The sequence below is a fragment of the Castor canadensis genome, chromosome 3 (assembly GCF_047511655.1).
Source record: "Castor canadensis chromosome 3, mCasCan1.hap1v2, whole genome shotgun sequence".
In the NCBI taxonomy this organism is placed as follows: Eukaryota; Metazoa; Chordata; class Mammalia; order Rodentia; family Castoridae; genus Castor; species Castor canadensis.
Genome location: NC_133388.1, coordinates 131,686,372 through 131,705,469, shown reverse-complemented (window position 1 = coordinate 131,705,469; position 19,098 = coordinate 131,686,372). Strand labels below are relative to the sequence as shown.

Below are 19,098 nucleotides of genomic sequence, written 5' to 3'. Positions count from 1 at the left end.
TCCTTAAAATATATTACCTTGAAATATAGGGGATATATACATGGGAAAGGGATGTAAATTTCCCAGCAAGTATTATAATGCCACTAAAATTTATGCCATTGTTTTAAAGACAATGGACAATACCAGTCTACACAGAGGCAGTCTGTACAGACACGCACATGTGAAATGCTGAAGTATCATCTTGCTTTCATGTAAAACAATGAAAGAGCACAAGAGTTGTACTGCCTGGCAGGGACTTTAATAGTAATGAGTAAATATTAAGAATTCAAAAAGGCATATGATAGTTATTTGCAGACCTGCTGAATACCAAGGCATTTAGCCTTGTATTCCCAATCTAGAACAGATTTACTATACAACACAGATCACAGACCTTACAGCCAGATGTCAGAGGTTGTACTCTGGCTCTGCTTCCTAGTGTAACTTGGGCAATTAAGAACCTCTCTGAGCCTCAGTTTCCTCATAGATAAAATGGAGACATTACATGTTACAAAGCTTAAAGGAGTCAATGCATGCCAAGCATCTGACAGTGTCTGACATGGGTAAGCACGCAAAAGAATGAATGAATAAATAAATGAATATCTGCATTAAATATGCATATAGTATTAAGATGACAACATGTTAGCCTAGTAAACACATCATTGGCCATCTTTACTCACAGCAGCTTAATACTTTAATGATATGTACCATCAATTATCTATTTCAAAGTCTGTCCTATGAAATCATTTTAAAGCTCAACAACATAATATAGAAGTCACATCTCTGTCATATGCTGCTTTGATTTGAATGTGATTTGTTGCCACCAAAATGCATGTTGAAGTTTAATTTCTCAATGTGGCCGGTAGGAGGTGAAGCCTAAAAGGAAGTGTTTTGGTGATGGGGGCAGAGCACTTGTGACTAGATTAATGTTGTCTTCCAGGAGTGACTTTTCACTCTTGGTGGACTATATATGTTACTACAAGAGTAGGTTGTTTGATACTTTAGATAGGACCCCAAAATCACAAGAAACAAAAGTAAAAACATACAAATGGAATTACGTTAAATTACAAAACTTCTACACAACAATCAACAGAACTGAGAAACAACCAACAGAAAAAGAGAAAATAGGTGCAAATGGAACATTCAACAAGAGTTTGACATTCAGAACATAAGGAATTCAGAAAGATGAATAGCGAAAAAAAGCAATCCAATTTAAAAATAGGCTAAAGAACATAATACAAAAGACATAATACAAATCAACAAAAACATGAAAAAAAAGTTCCATTTCACTAATCATCAGAGAAATGAAAACCACAATGACATCTCACTCTAGCTAGAATGGCCATCATCAAAAAGACAAGAAATAACAGATGCTGGTGAGGATGTAAAGAAAGGGGAACTCTTCATGCTGGTGGGAATGTAAATTACTACAGCCATTCTGGAAAACAGTATAGAGATTCCTCAAAAAAACTAAACATACAACTACCATATGACCCAGCATTCCCACTGCTGGGTACATACCCAAAGGAAATGAAATCTTTATACCAATACTTGCTTGCATCACTATGTTTATTACAAAACTATATATAATAGATAAAATGTGGAATCAACCCAGATACCCTGAGTTGATTAAAAAAAAGTGGTATATTTACACAATGGAATAAAAAAAGAACATAATCCTTTCATTTACAGCAACATGGATGCAAATGTAAAACATTACATTGAGTGAAATATGCCAGACACAGAAAGACAAAGAACACATGTTCTTACTCATTAAGGAAACCAGTAAGTCAACTTTTTGAAAGTACAGAACGGAATGTGGTCACTACAGACAAGGAAGAGGGAACACTAAGAGAAACTTTTAGAGAATAGGAAGGATGCTCTTTGGAGAGCAGTGGAGAAAGAAAACCAAAAGATAGGTAGACACGATGAATGCATGAGGCATGCACATATGGAAATAGCAGAGAATTCCAATTTGTATAATTAATGTATGCTAATTATACATTTTAAAAGAGCAGGTTGTTATAAAGTAAGGTTACCCCTCATGTTTTGTCACTTTGCATGTACCTGTTTCCCCTCCCACTTTTCCACATGCATACAACAGCATGAGGCCTTCACCAGAAGCCGAGCAGATGCTGGCTCCATGCTCTTAGGCTCCCAGGATCATAAGCCAAAACAAAACCTCTCCTTCATAAATGACCAGTTTTATGTGATCTGTTACAGAAACAGAAAATGGACTAAGGCATATGTCTATTGAATCCTAGGTATTTTGAAGAGTCCGAAAAGAAATGAGGCCAACAAATAAGGTATTGGTAAAATAATGAAGTAAAAAATGGTAGAGAAAAACACCAAGTCCTTGAAAACTGGCAACCAGAGAGCAATTTTCATGATGGTCAAATGAAGAACTACCAATGATGAAACGTACATCATCACAGACTCTGAAGTAATAAAGAAAAGAATGAATTTCCTAGAGGGAAACTTATTGCCATCTAATTTATTTAGAAAAGACACATGACCTGTTAGATGAATCAAATAGAAAATGGGCAAATTTTAGTAAAAAGTTATATCTAATATTATTACGATTTAGTATTTTATTCCTTAAAAATCTACATGCTGGAAAAATCAAACTTATTTTGAAAAGAATAGAAGAAACTGCTAAATATTAAAGGCTTTTTAAAAACTGCTTGTGTCTGGGCATGGTGGCCCTGCCTATCCTCCTAGCACTTGCGAGACTGAAACAGGAGGATCACAATTTTAGGCCAGCTTGGGTTATAACAGCAAGACCCTGTCTCAAAACAAAAAACACACAAACAAACAACAACAAAAAAATTAGTTTCTGTAGAGTTTTAACTAGTCTGTTACTCTTTTTGAGATTTTTAAGTATTAATTTTCATGTTTTAGCTTATAGTAATAACCTACAGTGCTGTATAATCTTTATTTAGTGGAAACTAATGCATTTGGAAAAAACACTTAGGAAATAGCTATGCACAATACATGCAAATAGATAATGATGAATTGTGAATACCACTTCCATTATATTTTTTCAGAAACTTCTCAATGAACAAAATGGAGAGATAACGGTCTCAGTGCCTCGCACAGATGGAGACACAGAGTTCACAGCATTCTTGCTTACCATGCCACACCGCTGCATGTCCGTCCCACAAAGTTGCCACTGTTTTCCTTGCGCCGTCCCATAAATTATGAGAGTAGGCTTCTTTTAATACATTCTTCCTCTTATAAATGTGTAGGAAAATAATAGTAAGGTAGAGAAGAAAGATAGTAAAATAAGGAAGTATTAAAAGTATGAGTGGTGTAAAAACCCACAAGAGATGGTTCGCAAAATTCAAATAGTCCTCCAATTGCTCCACACCAAGCCATTCCTCAAGTATGTGAATCAGACAAGTCATATAGGGCATAGAATCCTGCCCGGCAACACAGGTTTGATTTTTATCAATCATTTTTCTTTAGGTGAAAATGACAAAGTCGGTCTCTTTCTTCACTGCCATAGCAGGTCTTTAATTTTGATACTAGAAGGGAAAAATAACGCAGAGTTATTTTCTTCACATGTACAGAGTTAAATGTTATAGCTTACAAAAATAACACTCAGGGTCATTTTTAAATATCAGAAATCAGTAGATTTTTTTAATGCTCAACTTTGTTGCAAATGTTAAATGTGAAAGTTGTAAGGTTTCATCTGTTTGCTCGTGAAGTGTTGGGTTTAGCTTCTGAAATAAATTGCAAGCTATAATTGAGAGGAAAAAGCTGATGAGGAAAGAAATTTCAGATCAGTCTTAGACTCATATTGACAGGATGATGTTGCACATTTGGATCTTTAGGCTACACTGAGATTAACTGTGTTCTTCACAAAAGAAAACATCAAAATCTGATTAAATAAATGTGCCCAAATTCTTTAGGAAATGATGACATACATCTTCAGATATTTTCTTTTATAGAGAAACAGGTTTATAGAAAAACTTTGTTCTTTTGCCATTAATCACTAATAAAAATTATCAGCACAATTTTTTAATCTGATAGTCACCAAAATTTCTCTTAAAACTTAAATGACTAAAAATTAGCTGATAATTATTTTATAACCTTATTCTCTAACCATTAGTTGACCTACCAGAAATTGGGTAATCATCTTGTCTTAAGCTTCAATGTGTGTATTCTGAAAAACACAGTAAATAAATGGAATATATGATTAAAGAAAGAAAATAATCATTAATACCTAGAGTTAAAATTTCCACAAAATAGCAAGAGACATTCACAAATGTTTGACAAATATTTCAGCCCCAGGGGGAATCACAATCAAACATTATATTCAAGCTACCATTGCTTTATTAAGGACAACTGTTCAGTGCCACTACACTAAAACCCACCTAAGAATTTGTCATAAAAGAAGCACAAGACTCTCTGATTCTTCAGGGGAAAAAAGTATGGAGTTAAGATGCGTAATTGACCGTCTCTTTTTACAAATTTTGCCAGTTAAGCTGACAATCAAATATGATATTTGATGATACAATTATATACCCTTATATCATAATTTCCTATGTCAGATGTCTTTCTTCTACTCATGTTTTCACCAGTTCTTAATCTATTCTTACAGATACTTTATAAACTTTTAATTCAATCACCTCAAATCATCTCAAATTCTTTGTGCCTGAGGCAGAAAAGGAAAAAAATGAAAGATGGACAGAGGGAAAAAAATATCCATATTTACAAGAGCAATTATATGCTGTCTTCATGCTAAGATTATCTTGCTAACTTAAAAACCAAAAAAGCTGGCCACTGGTGGCTCACACCTATAATCCTACCTACTCAGGAGGCAGACATCGGGAGGATCGCAGTTCAAAGCCAGCCAGCGCCAACAGTTTGTGAGTCCCTATCTCGAAAAACCCTTTACAGAAAGGGGCTGGAAGTGGGTTGAGGTGTAGGCTCTAAGTTCAAACCCCAGAACCGCCAAAAATAAAAAAGGCACACACTTTGATTTATTCTTATAGGGACAGAGGGCTCAGTCTCATTTCCTTGTAACAAACAGCATCTACTTGTGAGAAACCTGGGACGATCCTGGTAACAGAAGGTGAACAACCTTGGGCTGGTAGAATGGTAAAGTGCCCGCCTAATAAGCATGAGGCACCAAGTTCAAATTCCAGTACCACCAAAAAAAGTTGGTAAAGCCCCTCAACCTGGGCTTTCTTTATATCCCATTCCAACTAATCTACCTAAAGAGCTGAATCACTGTAATTCCAACTTACTGGCATTTAATCATTTAAAATGCAACACAGCAAAATTTAATGCTTTTTAAAATGAAGGCTTTTTGTACTAGGATAGCTATAATCGAAAAAACAGGAAATAGCTAGTGTTGGTGACAATGTAGAAGAATTAGAATCTTTAAACATGCCTATAATCCTAACCATTTGGGAGTCTGAGACTAAGAGGACTGTGGTTCAGGGCTAGCCTGGGGAAAATAATTCATGAGACCCCATCTCGACCAATAGCTGGGTGCAGTGGCATGTATTTATTATCCCAGCTATGCAGAAAGGAGGTTGAGGTAGAGAATCATGGTTCCAGCCTGACCCAGGCAAACAAAAAGAGAAAAAAGTTCGCAACACTCTATCTCAACAGAAAAAGCTAGGTATGGTGCACATACCTATCATCCTAGCTACAGTGGAAAATGGAAATAGGAGGACTGCGGTCCAGGCTGGCCTAGGCCAAAAGCAAGACCCTCTCTCTAAAATAACCAGAGCAAAAAGGGCTGGAAATGTGACCTAAAGTGTAGAGCACCTGTCTATCAAGTACAAGGCCCTGAATTCAACCCCTATACCACCAAAAAAAAAAAAAAAAGCGAAACGTAACAGTTACCCAACAATTCTGCTCATAGGTATATGCCCAAGAAGACTGAAAACATTCATACAAAAATCTGTATACAAGCATTCACAGCAGGATTATTCATAACTAAAGTGGAAACAATTCAAATTTCCATCATCCAAATAAATAGATAAACAAGATATATTTCCATGTAACAGAATATCATTCAGACATAAAAAATTTAACTAACCTCAGTTTCAGGTATCCTCCTGGGGTCTTGGAACATATACTCTGCTATAACATGGATAAGCCTTGAAAATACTATATGCTAAGTGAAAAAAGCCAGACACAACTGGCCACATATTGTAGGACTCCATTTATATGGTGTACCCCAAACAGGTTAATCCATAGAGACATCAAAGTTAGTGGTTTCTAGGGACTGAGAAAGAGGAAAATGAGAAGTAACTGCTAATGGAAACAGAAGTATTTATGGGATGATGTAATATTCTAGAATTAGATAATAGTGATGGTTACACAACCTTGTAAATATACTAAAAAACACTGAATTGTACACTAAAAAATGGTGAAGTTATGGTGAATTGTATCTCAATATAAAAATGTTTAAATACCATCAATAAATTAACAAAACTTACAACTTTTCATATAGGTTAAGAGAAATTCTTCCTAGGCCCAATCAATGGCTTGATGATCTGATCATTTCTGCTTAATACAACTGCCCACAATAATCCAGCCTGTTTCCAGTTTTTAATAGGATTGTAAACTCTTTCAATTTTATAACTTCTTTAGTTCCTCCCCATACAAACTGGTAACAGGATTATAAGAGCCCCCCTGCCCAGAGTATATATTCCAAGACCCCAGATAGATGGACGGATTCCTGAACCTGAGGAGAATAACCAATTCTATCTAGATTGAGCATCTCTAATCTAAAATTCCAAAATGCTCCCAAATCAGAAACTTCTTGAGCACCATCAAGTGAGAATTTTCACACCTGACCTCATGTGATGGGTGACAGTGAAACTACAGATGCACAAAAAATATAGTATAAAACTACCTTCAGGCTATGTGTGTTTTTTGTATATGAAACACAGGTTTGTTCTTTTTTTTTTAAAGAAGACCAAGAAAGTGAATGGTCTCTACAATAAAAATTATAAAACAGTGATGAAAGAAACTGAAGAGGACACAAAAAAATGCAAAGATAATCCATCTTCATGGATTAGAAGAATTAATATTGTGAGGAAGTCCACACTACCCAAAATGATCCACAAACCCAAAGCAATTCTGATCAAAATATCAATGACATTCTTCACAGGACAACAACAAAAAAATACTCTTCAAAGAACTAGTAAGAATAATCCCAAACCCCATAGCACCACAGAAGACTTCAAGTAGCCAAAGCAATCCTGAGCAAGAGGAAAAAAGCTAGCGGCATTACAAAACCTGACTTCAAAGTATACTGCAAAGCTGTAGGAATCAAAACAGCATGGAACTAGCATTAAAACAACCAAAAAAGAAAAGGAAAAAGAAACAAACACAGACAAACAGAACAGAAAGGAGGATACAGAAATAAATTCACATACTTACAGCCATTCTCATTTTCAATGAAGGCATCAAATATATATGTTAGAGAAAGAAAAGGCTCTTCAGTGAAAGGGGTTGGGAAAACTGGGTGTCCACATAAAGAAAGAAACTAGGCTACTAACCCTTACTAGTACAAAAATCAACTCAAAATGGACCAAAGGCTTAAATGTAAGGTCAGAAACTTTAAAACTACTGTAAGAAAATACAGAAAGAATTCTTCAGGACATGCATCTAGGCAAAGATTTGGTAGAGAGGGATAGTACCCCAAAAGCATAGATGACAAAAGCAAAAATTAACAATGGGAAAAAAATTTCATAAACTATTCGTCCAACAAGGGATTAATTCCAGAATATGTTGAGAACTGAAAAGACTCACCAGTGGGGGGAGGGAAATCCAATTAAAAAAGGGCAAATGACCCAAATAGATATTTCGCAAGAGGATATACAAACAGCCAACAAATCTATGAAAAAAATGTCAGTATCACTAATCATGAAGGAAATGCATAAAACCATAATAAGATATCATCTCACCCCAGTCCCAATGGTTGTTATCAAAAGACAAAAAAAAGAAAAAAAAAATTGGGTTAGGGATGTATTTGGTATTCAGCATGTGTAGAGTACATTCTTAGAAACGAGGCTCTGGCTTGAATCCCTACCATCAAAACAACCGAACCAAAAACAACAAATGCTAGTAAGGATGCAGAGAAGGTGAACTCTCATATACTGTTGGTGGGAACGAAAACTAGTATAGCCATTACAGAAAACAGTATGGAGGTTTCTCAAAAAACTAGAATTAGAATTACTGTATGCAAACTATATGTAGTGATACACATCAACTCCTTGGGAGGTAGAGGCAAAAGGATCATGAGCTGGAGGCCAAGGCAGCCAAAGTTAATGAAACTGAGCAAAATTAGTGAGACCCTGTCTCAAAAACAAAATGAAAATGGAAGGGCTGGGAGCATAGCTCAAGTGGTAGAGCACATGCTTAGCAAGCACAAGGTCCTGGGTTTAATCCCCAGCACTGCAATAAAAGAAAAAAGAGGAGAAAGAAAAGGAGGAGGAGGAGTAAGAAAGCAGTACATTGAAGAGGCATTTGCACAACTGTGTTTATTGCAACACGAGGCACAATAGTGGCACTACTGTGTAATCAGCCTAGGTGTCCACTAAGTGATTGATGGATAAAGAAATTGTGTATACATACACAATGAAACACTATTCAGTCACAAAAAAAGATCACGATTCTATTCTTTGGAGCAAAATGGAAGATACTAGAGGACAATATGTTAAGTGATATTTCAGCACAGAAAGACAAATAGCACATGTCCTCACCTACATATGGAAAATAAAGTTTATCTCATAGAAGTAAAGAATAGAACAGTGGTTACCAGAGCTTGGGATGTGTGTGTGGGAAAAAGGGAAGAAGAAAGTATGGTCATGGGTACCAGGTTGCAGCTGGATAGGAAAAATAACTCCCAATGCTCTAAAGCACAGTAGGGTAACTATAGCTGACAACAATGAACATCTCAAAGTAGCTAGTAGAGAGGATTTTGAATGTTCCCAACAAAAGACATATGTCTGATATGCCAGTTACCCTGATCTGATCATTACACATTATGTACATATATTGAAATATCACATGAACTCCATAAATATGTACAATTACTAGAAGCCAATTTAAAATATAACAATAAAAAGCCAGGCATGTTGGCACACACCTTTAATCCTAGCGATCAGGAGGCTGAGGCAGGAGGTTTGCTAGTTTGAGGCCAGCCTGGGCTACATCATAGTGATATCTTGTCTAAAATAAAATTAAATTAAAACCTTAGATTTCAAATTTCAAACTTAAGGTTCGGGTATGAATCACTTTTCAAGATTAAAAAAAAAAAAAAAGAAATTCTAGAATGCTCTTCAACTCTTTCCAAAAATCTTCCACTCTATTTGATGACTACTGTTCTACACTTATTTCCTTAACCTAGTCACTCATCCCAATAATGTTATACATCTAAACTGGTGTATCTGCAACTCTGCGGAACGCTCAACTTCTTAAATCTCTAAATTCAGCATATCTCTGACCTTAAAGAGTGCAGCACTAAGGATGTGGGAATAAATAACTTCTTTTGAAAATCAATCTTTTATTTTCATCCATTCATAAATGTGGCCAAAATACTAATGACCATTCTGAATATGTTTTGTTCTTTCTTTCTTTTTTTGAGATAGGGTTTCCCTATGTAGCCCAGGCTGGCCTCTAACTCACTAACTCAAGATCCTCTTGTTGTTGCCTCCTGAGTGCTGGGATTACAGTTGGCACCATCAGATCCTGTTTAACTGAGTTCTTATATAGTCCTAAATAAGTATCAATTTCCGCATTAATGGTACAAATCAAGTCCTCAAGCCAAGCTCCAACAACTTTCAAGTCTGAACTTGCTTCTTGGAGGAAGCTGCTGGCAGTCTCAGGGTATACCACACAACAAATTCTGCCTTTTGCCAAATACACCTGTGCTGTTACAGTTTTCTTCATGCTATTCATGTGCACATGCATATTTCTTATGAGACACTTAGCAACTTGAAGGCACAGACCTGTTTTACAGGCTGCCAACCCCAGCGACCGAGACAAGGCGCATCCATAAGGTCTGTACCGCCTCAAACTAGTAATAGCACAAATGAAAGGTTTGCTACACATCGTTTCGTTTACTTCTCAGCAGCCCCACGAGGCGGTTACTGTGGCTCATGCCCACTTCACAGACGAGCACGCTGAAGGTGAGAAGGATTAAGTCACCTGCCAGGTCACACGGGTAGCACACAGCACAAGGCAGGGCTCCCAGCCTGCTGTGGGCGGCCGCGAACACTGCTGGGCAGTTCCACCCGCCTTGTCTCTACTCTCTCGTGGTCACCACGTACTGCCCTCGAGCTTGATCCGGCTGCGGGATCGGGGGCATCGGTGACCAAGCCAAGAGGCCGGAGCCAACACGGAGCCCTAAAGCCGAGCCCGCCCGCCGGGGGACTCCAGAAGCCGGAGGAAGACCGCCGCGCAACCTTCGCGTTTCCAGCCCCGCGACACCGACGCGACGCCCGGCGCCTGAATGGAGGAGCTCGGGGAGGTCAAGGCGGGGACCGACGCACCTCAGACGCGAAGGGGCACGGACGGCTCGCCTTCTCCCTCAGCTGCGTGGCGAGCTCTTCGGTGACTCAGTGACAGGAAAGGCGGACAGATTTGCGCGGCCGGTTTCTCCTCTGCACCCTACGAGAAAGAAGCCCGAACCGCGTTATGTGTGACACCGCCGGTCGCCCCGCCCCTTCCGGTGGCTGCCAGGACCCACTTCCTGTGACGGCTTCCAAATAGCTCTTAGCACGAGCAGCTCGGGGCCTATTCCTGGCCCGGCGCACCGACGCCTTCTCCTTTCGGTCTCCAGTAGCTGAGCGGAGGCCTCGGCCCGGCAGCAGACGTCAGGGCGGCCTTTGAGGGGCAAAATGTGCTGCGAGAAGTGGAGCCCCGTGGCCGAAATGCTTCTCTTCATTGAAGACCGGGGGGAAGATTCTAAGATCCTGTGCCTCTGCTCCAGGGCGTTTGTGGAGTAAGTGGGAAACGCGTTTCTCCCGTTTCTAGCACGGTGGTAGGTGTGGTCAGCGGGGTTGTAATTGTGCGCCGAAAACGGCCAGATTGTCCGCCACGGGTAAGAAACACAAAACCCCTCAGGCGTCACGGAGTGGTGGCCTACTGCCATTGCCATTAAACGAAAAGACTTAATTCTCATTTCGTAGGCTGTGATGAGAACACGTGGTAGCTGATCTACGTCATTTCGAGTTTATAAATCGAGGGGGCATTTAAAATTTGGGAGAAGTGAAAAGTGAATGTCTAATGGATGCGACATTTTCAGGTGAAAGTTTCAAGTCCAGTACCTTGTTTTGAATAATATCTGTTTTCAAATCTCATTTCAAACCAAATCTATTTAAGCTCAAGTGCACAAATTACTGCTTCTACCTATTTGAGATAAAAGGGTTAACTATTTTTGCATCAGTTTTTGAAATATCTTTCTCTTGGGGAAATGTTTGTTTGGGATGAAAGTTGCCCTGCATGGAAAATAACTACTTGTGTACGGAAAAGAAAAACAAACTGACTGGAAAATTGGAATCTAGGTATTGTTTTTGCGTGTGAATTAAGCCACGTAGCTTACTTTTTCATCTCTGAATTGTATGTATGTACCCTAATCTCATATGATTCTTGTTAGATTCACATCTTTGTGGGAAGGAATCTTATGTGACTTTACATTAGTTTTACTGTAGTAGAATTTAAGTTTGAAGGAGTTCCTTTTTTGTAATAGGTTTCTGTGGAGTGACCCGAAAGTTAATCCAAAAAGAAATTGTTAAGCATCATATTAAATTTAATGTAAACGACCAGGCATCAGTGGCTCACGCCTGTAATCCTAGCTTCTCAGGAGGCAGCGATCAGGAGGATCAAGGTTCAAAGCCAGCCCCAGACAAATAGTTCTTGCCACCCTAGCTTGAGAAACCCCATCACAAAAATGGGATGTGGAGTGGCTCAAGGTGTAGGCCCTGAGTTCAAACCCCAGTACTGCAAAAAAAAAAAAAAAAGTAAAATTTTTTTCTCCTCGGGGTGGTGCCACAGGCCTATTATTCCACCTACTGGGGAACAGAAACATGAGGATCCTGAGTTCCAGGCTAGCCTGGGCAAAGCTAGCAAGAGATCCTATCTCAAAACCAAAATACAAAAGAAAAGAGCCACGGGTGTGGCTCAAGTGGTGGTAAGGTCCTGGGTCCAATTCTACTACCACACAGACAACACAAAAAATTACCTCCTCTGTAGTCAAGCATGCATTTAGTCAGTGAATACTTTCTGTACTCCTATGTATCAGGTAGACACCGAGTTTACTTTCTAGCAAAGGAGAGCAATATTCCATTAAGATATCTGGATCAAATTACTTGGTTAATTATTGTTAGAAGTCATAGTTATGAGAGAGAAGTGCATGATGCTTTGAGAACAACCTAACCTTTCTCAAAGGGTCTCGGAGGTGTCTGGGGTAGCCTTTAGAAAGAGGTCTAAAGGAAATAAACTGGGGTTAAGTTTGAGTGGAAGGAAGCATTCCACAGGCTGAACTCTGTAAAAAGGCCTAGAGGGAGCAAAAGAAAGTCTGAAAATGAATAAAATGACTGGGAAGAAAAGATATGAGATAAAGGGTTGGTGAGGTATGCAGGATCTTGTAAAAAGACTACCAACATCCCAGAGTTATAATAATAGTTCGATTTTATGATGTTATAGTAGAAGCTATACTTCAGATTTTGAATTCGGATTTGTTTTCCCATCTATCAGAATATAACACTATCTCCTCTTAAGATCCTGGGCAGCAGCAGGAGCCCAGCCCCTAGTCAGCCATACAATCATATGGGGAAACAACTAGTACTGTTCAGTGTGCTGTGTTGTACATGGGTTAGGTATATTCACTGACAATGTATTTAATTAGTAATGAGTTTATTTGGAGGTTATGCCATCATAACTCAGGGAGCATCTGGATCGGAAAACTACCTTAAGCTGGAGAACAACACAATTACAGAGTTTATTTCAGTGCCGGGGTAGAACCTGGGACCTTCCACATGCTGGCCAAGTGTTCTGCCACTGAGCTACCTTCCCAGCCATTACATTACCATTTTTAAAAGATTTCTGGTGGCAATTTGGATGAAGGTTTAAGAGACAAGAGCCACTTTAGACTGTTGTCCTGGAGAGAGATTTTAGGGATTGGATTTTGATAGATCGCAGTAGAAACAGAAAAGGAGGAAAGATAGGAAAAAAATTGTTAGGGTTTGGGGATTGAATCGGATGTGGGAGAATGTATGAAAGAAAGCAATGGGGGGGGTAAGGTTAAGGGTAACTGGTTTCTTGTATTGCTGCCTTTCACTGATACAGATCACTGGAGAATGGTGGGGTTTTGTTTTGGAGCATGATCAGGATATCATGAGCTTGATTTTGTACAGTTCTATTTTAGGAAACCTTTGAGATGGGGATATATTGGTTTGAAACTTTGGAGAAGTTTGATCTGGTCTTTAAAAAATGAGTCTTTTTAGGGGGGGACTAGGGTTTGAACTTACAGCTTCATGCTTGCAAAGCAGGCATTCTACCACTTGAGCCACACCTTTAGTCCATTTTGGGCTGATTATTTTTGGAGATGGGGTTTCTCAAACTATTTGCCCATGCTGGTCTTGAGCCACTATCCTCCCAAATTCTTAGGATTACAAGTGGGAGCCACCAACACCCTAGCCATTCACCTGTGGATAGTGATTGAAGCTGTTAAATGGAAGGGAGGGAATAATCCACCTTTGAGGAATTCAGTGGGAGGATTGCGAGTTTGAAGCCAGTGTAGACGCAAAACAAGACCCTTCTCAAAAAAAAAAAAAATAATAATAGAATTCCAATTTTCCAGTTCGAGCATTTTTTTAAAGGTGAGAAGAGATGGACTAACTGGGAAGCTGGTAAGGAGGTAAACCCAGTATACTGCTACCAAGTGTTTTGGTGAAGGAGAAATCAACATTAGCAAGCTACTAAAATGATAAGCAAAAGTGTCCACTAGAATTGTCAAAATCCACTGAATTGATCAATGCCTTATTAAGTGTTTTATATTTCCTGCTGACAGATTCTCCTTCACCAAACTTTATATAGACTCCTCTGAATTTGATTTTAGGTCTTGTCCTTTGGGCTTTGTCCTCATCATTTTTGGCCCAGCTTTAGCAAGAATTCTTTGAAGTGAGACTCCCCTACCTCTGGTATCTGACCACTGTGGCCTGCCCTCCGCAAAACTTCCACCTTGATTTCTCTTTTTAGGTCTGCATACGTCTTTATGTGTATGTAAGTTAAGTCTTTCCATTATATTATACTCAATTCTTACAGTGAAATTTAGAGAAAATGTCATTGTTTATATCATAAAGATGATCAGATTCTTCCCCCAATATTCAGGAGAAATACCACTTTGTTTTAATAATTTGTAGTTAGAGTTATAAATGCTACTGTATATCAGGAAATATGTTAGGTATTTTACATATACTATCAATCTTTACAACTCCATGGGAAATATATTGTTACTTATATATTATAGGTGAGGAAAATGTATTAACAGGTTTTTTTTATTCCTTTGCATTTTCATTAATTAATCTATACTGCTTTTAGCTTTTTTCTGTCTCACCAACTTTATAGTTATTTCAGTGTGGACTGCTTAATTTGCTTCATAGGGATCGAAAACTGTGCAAATTGGGATTAAAAGGCTACTATGTCAAAGGCAATGGCAACAACACAGGTAAATATAGTATAAAACAGCATAGTCCTTTTTTGCTAAAATTTACCATAATACCATATTTATATATAGTTTGTTACAGTATTATGCTAACTCACTAGCATAAAATAATCCTGTATCAGACACTCTTCCTTTATTGTATGTGGATTATAAACATAGTTCTAGAATCTCAAAGCTCATCTTTTTTCCTATAGCTACTGTATGAACTCTTGCCCTGTGTAACATTCATTCCTAAATTGTATAATTATTCTGGATTTTGAAGTTTTGAAAAGTAGAGACTTTCTAGTTCCTTCATTGAATTTTACCATATAGGCAAATGAATCAGAATGGATTCTAAGTGAACGTCCAGAGTCTTTGATCTGAAGTAAAGAGACTGCCATCTCATTTGTGTTAACTTACCCAAATAACAAGTAGATTTTGGTCTCTACATTGACTCTCACTTAAATCTCTCAAACTTCCCTACCCCACTTGTCTTTCTGTATATAGCTTTTATTTTTCTAGACATGGAGAGAACTTCAGCATGGAGCTAGAAGCCAGAGTTCCAATACAGTCTCCCATAGTTCCCTTAACTCTCATAAAGGTGGAATACTTATATTTCTTTAGTTGTGCACTGGATGAAATGTTTGGTTAGGGTTTCAATGCTATGCTATATAAATAAGGTTTCCGTAAACATTAGGGTCCCACTGAACCCGAGAAAATGCATACCGTGACAGAAACATAAAACTTAATTAATTTCCCCATGCTGCTCTCTCCTGAGCTTTCATAAGTTCATTGAATGTAATGGTGAGTGGAGTTAACTTTGCTATTTACATGGGTATGTTTTTCCCTCTTTTAGGAGCCTGTTTACTAGAATTTGCCAATATGAAATTTTTATTTATCAGTTCCCTTTTTGCTGTATAAGATTCAGTATTCTATTGCCTGAGATCATCAAGTGCAGCTCAACACTAAGGATGCTAATGTATAAAGTTATTTTTGTTATCCCACATTTTAGATCATTAATAGAGCACTTGAATGACATTTTTCTTATCAGTGGTATAATCTATTCAATAGCTATATTAAGGCAAAGTAAAACTTGCTTTTTACACTAGTTTTTTCTATAATATCTAGAATGGAGGAGCTTGAACAAATTCTAGTTCTTTGATTAAATCAACTCTTCCACAGAATCCAAGGACCTAAATTCCTATTAAAGTATCTGGCAGGGCTTGGGGATATACCTCTCACCTCTGTGGTTACTGTCTCCTAACATAATCCCACACATCATTACCTTATTTCACTGATTGTGTTCAGTAATTTTGTAGATAGGACTGTGAATGTGTAAGTATTTCCCCAGTTAAACTACCCTGTGCCCTCTTGCTTCCACCCTCAGCACTTTGCACACTGCCTGGCATTCAAAGGGCAGCTTGACTCATAGTGACAGGCATGCCAGATAAGATGTTGTTTCTTGATTTTTCATTGGTTCTTCTTTGATTTTGGTTCTTTTGTTTGTTTGTTTGTTTGTTTGTTGCAACTGGGGTTCGAACTAGGGCCTACACTTGAGCCACTCCACCAGCCTTTTTTATGATGGATTTTTTTGAGATAGGTCTCGCAAACTGTTTGCCCAGGACTGGCTTCGAACCCCAAACTGTGATCCTCCCAATCTCTGCCTCCTGAGTAGCTAGGACTACAGGCATGAGCCACCAGTGCCCGGCTTCATTGGGTGTTTTGATTCTAGTCCATGTTAGCATCATTTTTTTTCCCTATAAAATCATAACATTTGTGTGGTTTTGAGCAAGTCACATGATCACTCTAGATCTCAGGTTCTTTATCATGAAGATAAGAAAACCTGCCTCTAAATTTTCTCTAAAGCTAAACTAACAAATGCCTTCTGTAGGAGATCAAACTACAGAAGAGGAGGAGTATGATCATTCTCAGGGCACTGAAAAATCCTGTGACAACAAAGACTTCAACCCAAATGAAAGTGAGCTTGACTCTGAAGCTGAGCTCATGAAAAGTATGGGATTGCCACTTCAGTTTGGTGGTGTATCTGCATATAAGAATTTTGAGGTAACTTTAGTGTACTTTGATATTTATATTTCTTTATTTTCTTCATAAAATATGAAGTACATTTTGTATTCAAGTTATTTATCTAATGTAGGTGTCTATGAATACTAGAAATAAAGTTAAAATGAAAAAGAAAAAGAAAAAACATCAAAAGAAGTACTTAGATGAAATTATGCAAGAATCTTGGAGAAAAGAATATGAAGAAGATGACCTTTTGGTTTCAGATGGTCCATCTTCAGTTGAGCAGTATGAAAACATCAGAACATGTGACCTTCAAAGCAAAGGAGATAATGAAACAGAAAACCTTTCTGTTGAAAATACATTATCTCCAAAGCTAGAAATTACAGAGAAATGGGAAAAGTATTGGAATGAATATGGAGGAAGACTGCTGTGGCAAAACTGGCAAGAAAAACACCCAGATGAAGTGCTATGTTGTGAACCTTGGAACTTTCCCGATACAAAGGAAGAATGGGAGCAGCATTATAGTCAACTTTATTGGTACTACTTGGAGCAGTTTCAGTACTGGGAGGCTCAGGGTTGGACTTTCGATGCTTCACGAAGCTGTGATACAGATGCTTGCATGTCTCAAATAGAAAGTGACAATAAGAATGATGAAAATAGCATAAAAGTGAACTTAGTATCTTCTCTGTCTTCACCTAATGCAGTTGATAAAGAAAGCTCTGGTTCAAGTGAAAAGGATCATAATGAAATACTTGATGGAATCAGTAATATAACTTTGAGGTCAGAGGAGATAGAACAGAGCCAGTTAGATTCCTCTGTAGGTTGTGGACAGCTGAATGAAGTTACCAGTGGGAGAGAGTGCCCTGCTTCTGGCCAGAATAAACCATGTAATGGAGCGAGCAAGGAAAGCAACTTATCTGGAAATAGAAGCACAGACCAACCAGCTCAAGGTAAGATTAGCCAGATTTATTCTGCCAAGTAATAGTTAGCAAAATGAATCTTTAGAATAATTACCACTAATCCTTTATGGTACTGTTAAATATCAACTCTATTTCATAGTATACTAATGAAACTATTTAATCCATCTTACTATTGTAACTCGTTTCTTTGCCCTTTTGTATTAATAAGAATATTTTCATTGGGTCCTGAAAAGTATTCTTTCCTCTTGTGCCTTGGTAGCCAATGAAGAAAGACTTGTAAATCTTTTTTTTTTTTTGGTGATACTGAGCTTTGAACTCAGGGCCTCACACTTGCTAGGCAGGTGCTCTACCATTTGAGCCACTCCTCCACCAGCCTTGTAAATCTCTTGGGAAATCTAATTTAGAGTAAACTTAGACTTTTCATTTTTCCAGAACAAATGAGCTAAAGGCAGTTTAGAGCAAGCATTTGACTTTAGGCAAGCATATTATGAGTCATATGTGGAATTCATTTAGGACAAATGAACTTTTTGCTCTATAGAGAATATCAACAAGGCATGATACTGATTTGTAGCTGGAAGGATTTATCTCAGGATTCTCATTAATAAAATACCATGATGAGGAACATGGTTGACTCCTGATTAAGACTATTTAAAAATAAATTTATTTCTGAAGAAAAGTAGGTTAAAAGATGCTCAGAGTAGGTGTAATGAGAATGTTCTTGCTAAAAAGAAGTTTCTTCTAACCAATGGCACCAGAGAAATAGGAAAGGAATTTTTATGACTTTTGAATTTTCTAGTCTTGGTATCCTTGATGTTTGATACTAGAGTGACTTTGTTCTCAGACTTATTTCTGTATGAAGCAAAACATTTTGACCTGTCACTTAACAATTGGATTTGTTGTGCTCATGTCAGATTGCTAATCTTCTAGTTGAAAGTTTTCAAAGAGCTCTATCAGCTTCTTTCCTTTCTTCTGTACTGTTAAAAAGGAAGTTACCTCAATACAGGATTCTCATTTCTTTCTATTTTGCTGTTATTTTCATTCTTTTTTATCTGATAATTTTATATTAGTTTTCTGATACTCTTCCATTCACTCGAGATAACTTTCTGTACTTAATTTGAGCATAAAATTTGTAATGTACATATTGGTCAATGTATGCATTGTTACCACCTGCTTTTTTCCTTTTTCTTCATTTTCCTACTTTTTCCCTTCCCAAACACAGTAAAACCTCTCAAAGTCTGCTTTCTATTGCCTGTCCCTTACTTATGTATAGCTTGTGTACTTCTGTAATTTGCTGTAGTGTGTCTGCTATTGGGATCTATTTGAGGATTTTAGTTTTTGCTTTAAGATCAAATTGTAAGGTATGTGCTACATTTCTATATACATGTGATTTCTATTCTTTGTGGTTGATATTTTCCTGAATCTGCCTTCCTACAGTCAGAGCTTCCTGCTATCTACCCTAGACACCTTTCCTTTTCTAGTCTTACTTACCCATTATCTTCA

General features: G+C 37.8%; 2 protein-coding genes across 19 annotated transcripts in view; one reads left to right on the top strand and one right to left on the bottom strand.

Annotated features, from left to right (window-relative positions):
- Positions 1 to 10,654, bottom strand: part of Tmem68 (transmembrane protein 68) — a 66,109-nt gene extending 55,455 nt beyond the window's left edge. For 4 of the 11 annotated variants that reach the window (XR_012446343.1, XR_012446341.1, XM_074068673.1 and 1 more), the window contains exons 1-3: positions 10,503 to 10,653; positions 4,100 to 4,144; positions 3,110 to 3,503 (exon numbers count right to left, since the gene is read on the bottom strand). Coding sequence is in view for 7 of the 11 variants with exons in the window: in XM_074068673.1 (XP_073924774.1) it covers positions 3,110 to 3,434 (325 nt within the window). In the remaining 4 variants the exon portion in view is untranslated. Of the gene's footprint in view, positions 1 to 3,109; positions 3,504 to 4,099; positions 4,145 to 6,034; positions 6,343 to 9,959; positions 10,126 to 10,158; positions 10,320 to 10,502 lie in introns of those variants that run through there. The other 7 variants (XR_012446342.1, XM_074068676.1, XM_074068669.1 and 4 more) reach the window with 7 other exon arrangements.
- A 56-nt stretch (positions 10,655 to 10,710) lies between these two features.
- Positions 10,711 to 19,098, top strand: part of Tgs1 (trimethylguanosine synthase 1) — a 48,990-nt gene continuing 40,602 nt past the window's right edge. For 3 of the 8 annotated variants that reach the window (XM_020179769.2, XM_074068664.1, XM_074068665.1), the window contains exons 1-4: positions 10,711 to 10,954; positions 14,616 to 14,680; positions 16,548 to 16,720; positions 16,812 to 17,628. In XM_020179769.2, the coding sequence (XP_020035358.2) occupies positions 10,851 to 10,954; positions 14,616 to 14,680; positions 16,548 to 16,720; positions 16,812 to 17,628 (1,159 nt within the window). In that variant the 5' untranslated portion in view covers positions 10,711 to 10,850. The other 5 variants (XM_020179772.2, XM_074068667.1, XM_074068668.1 and 2 more) reach the window with 5 other exon arrangements.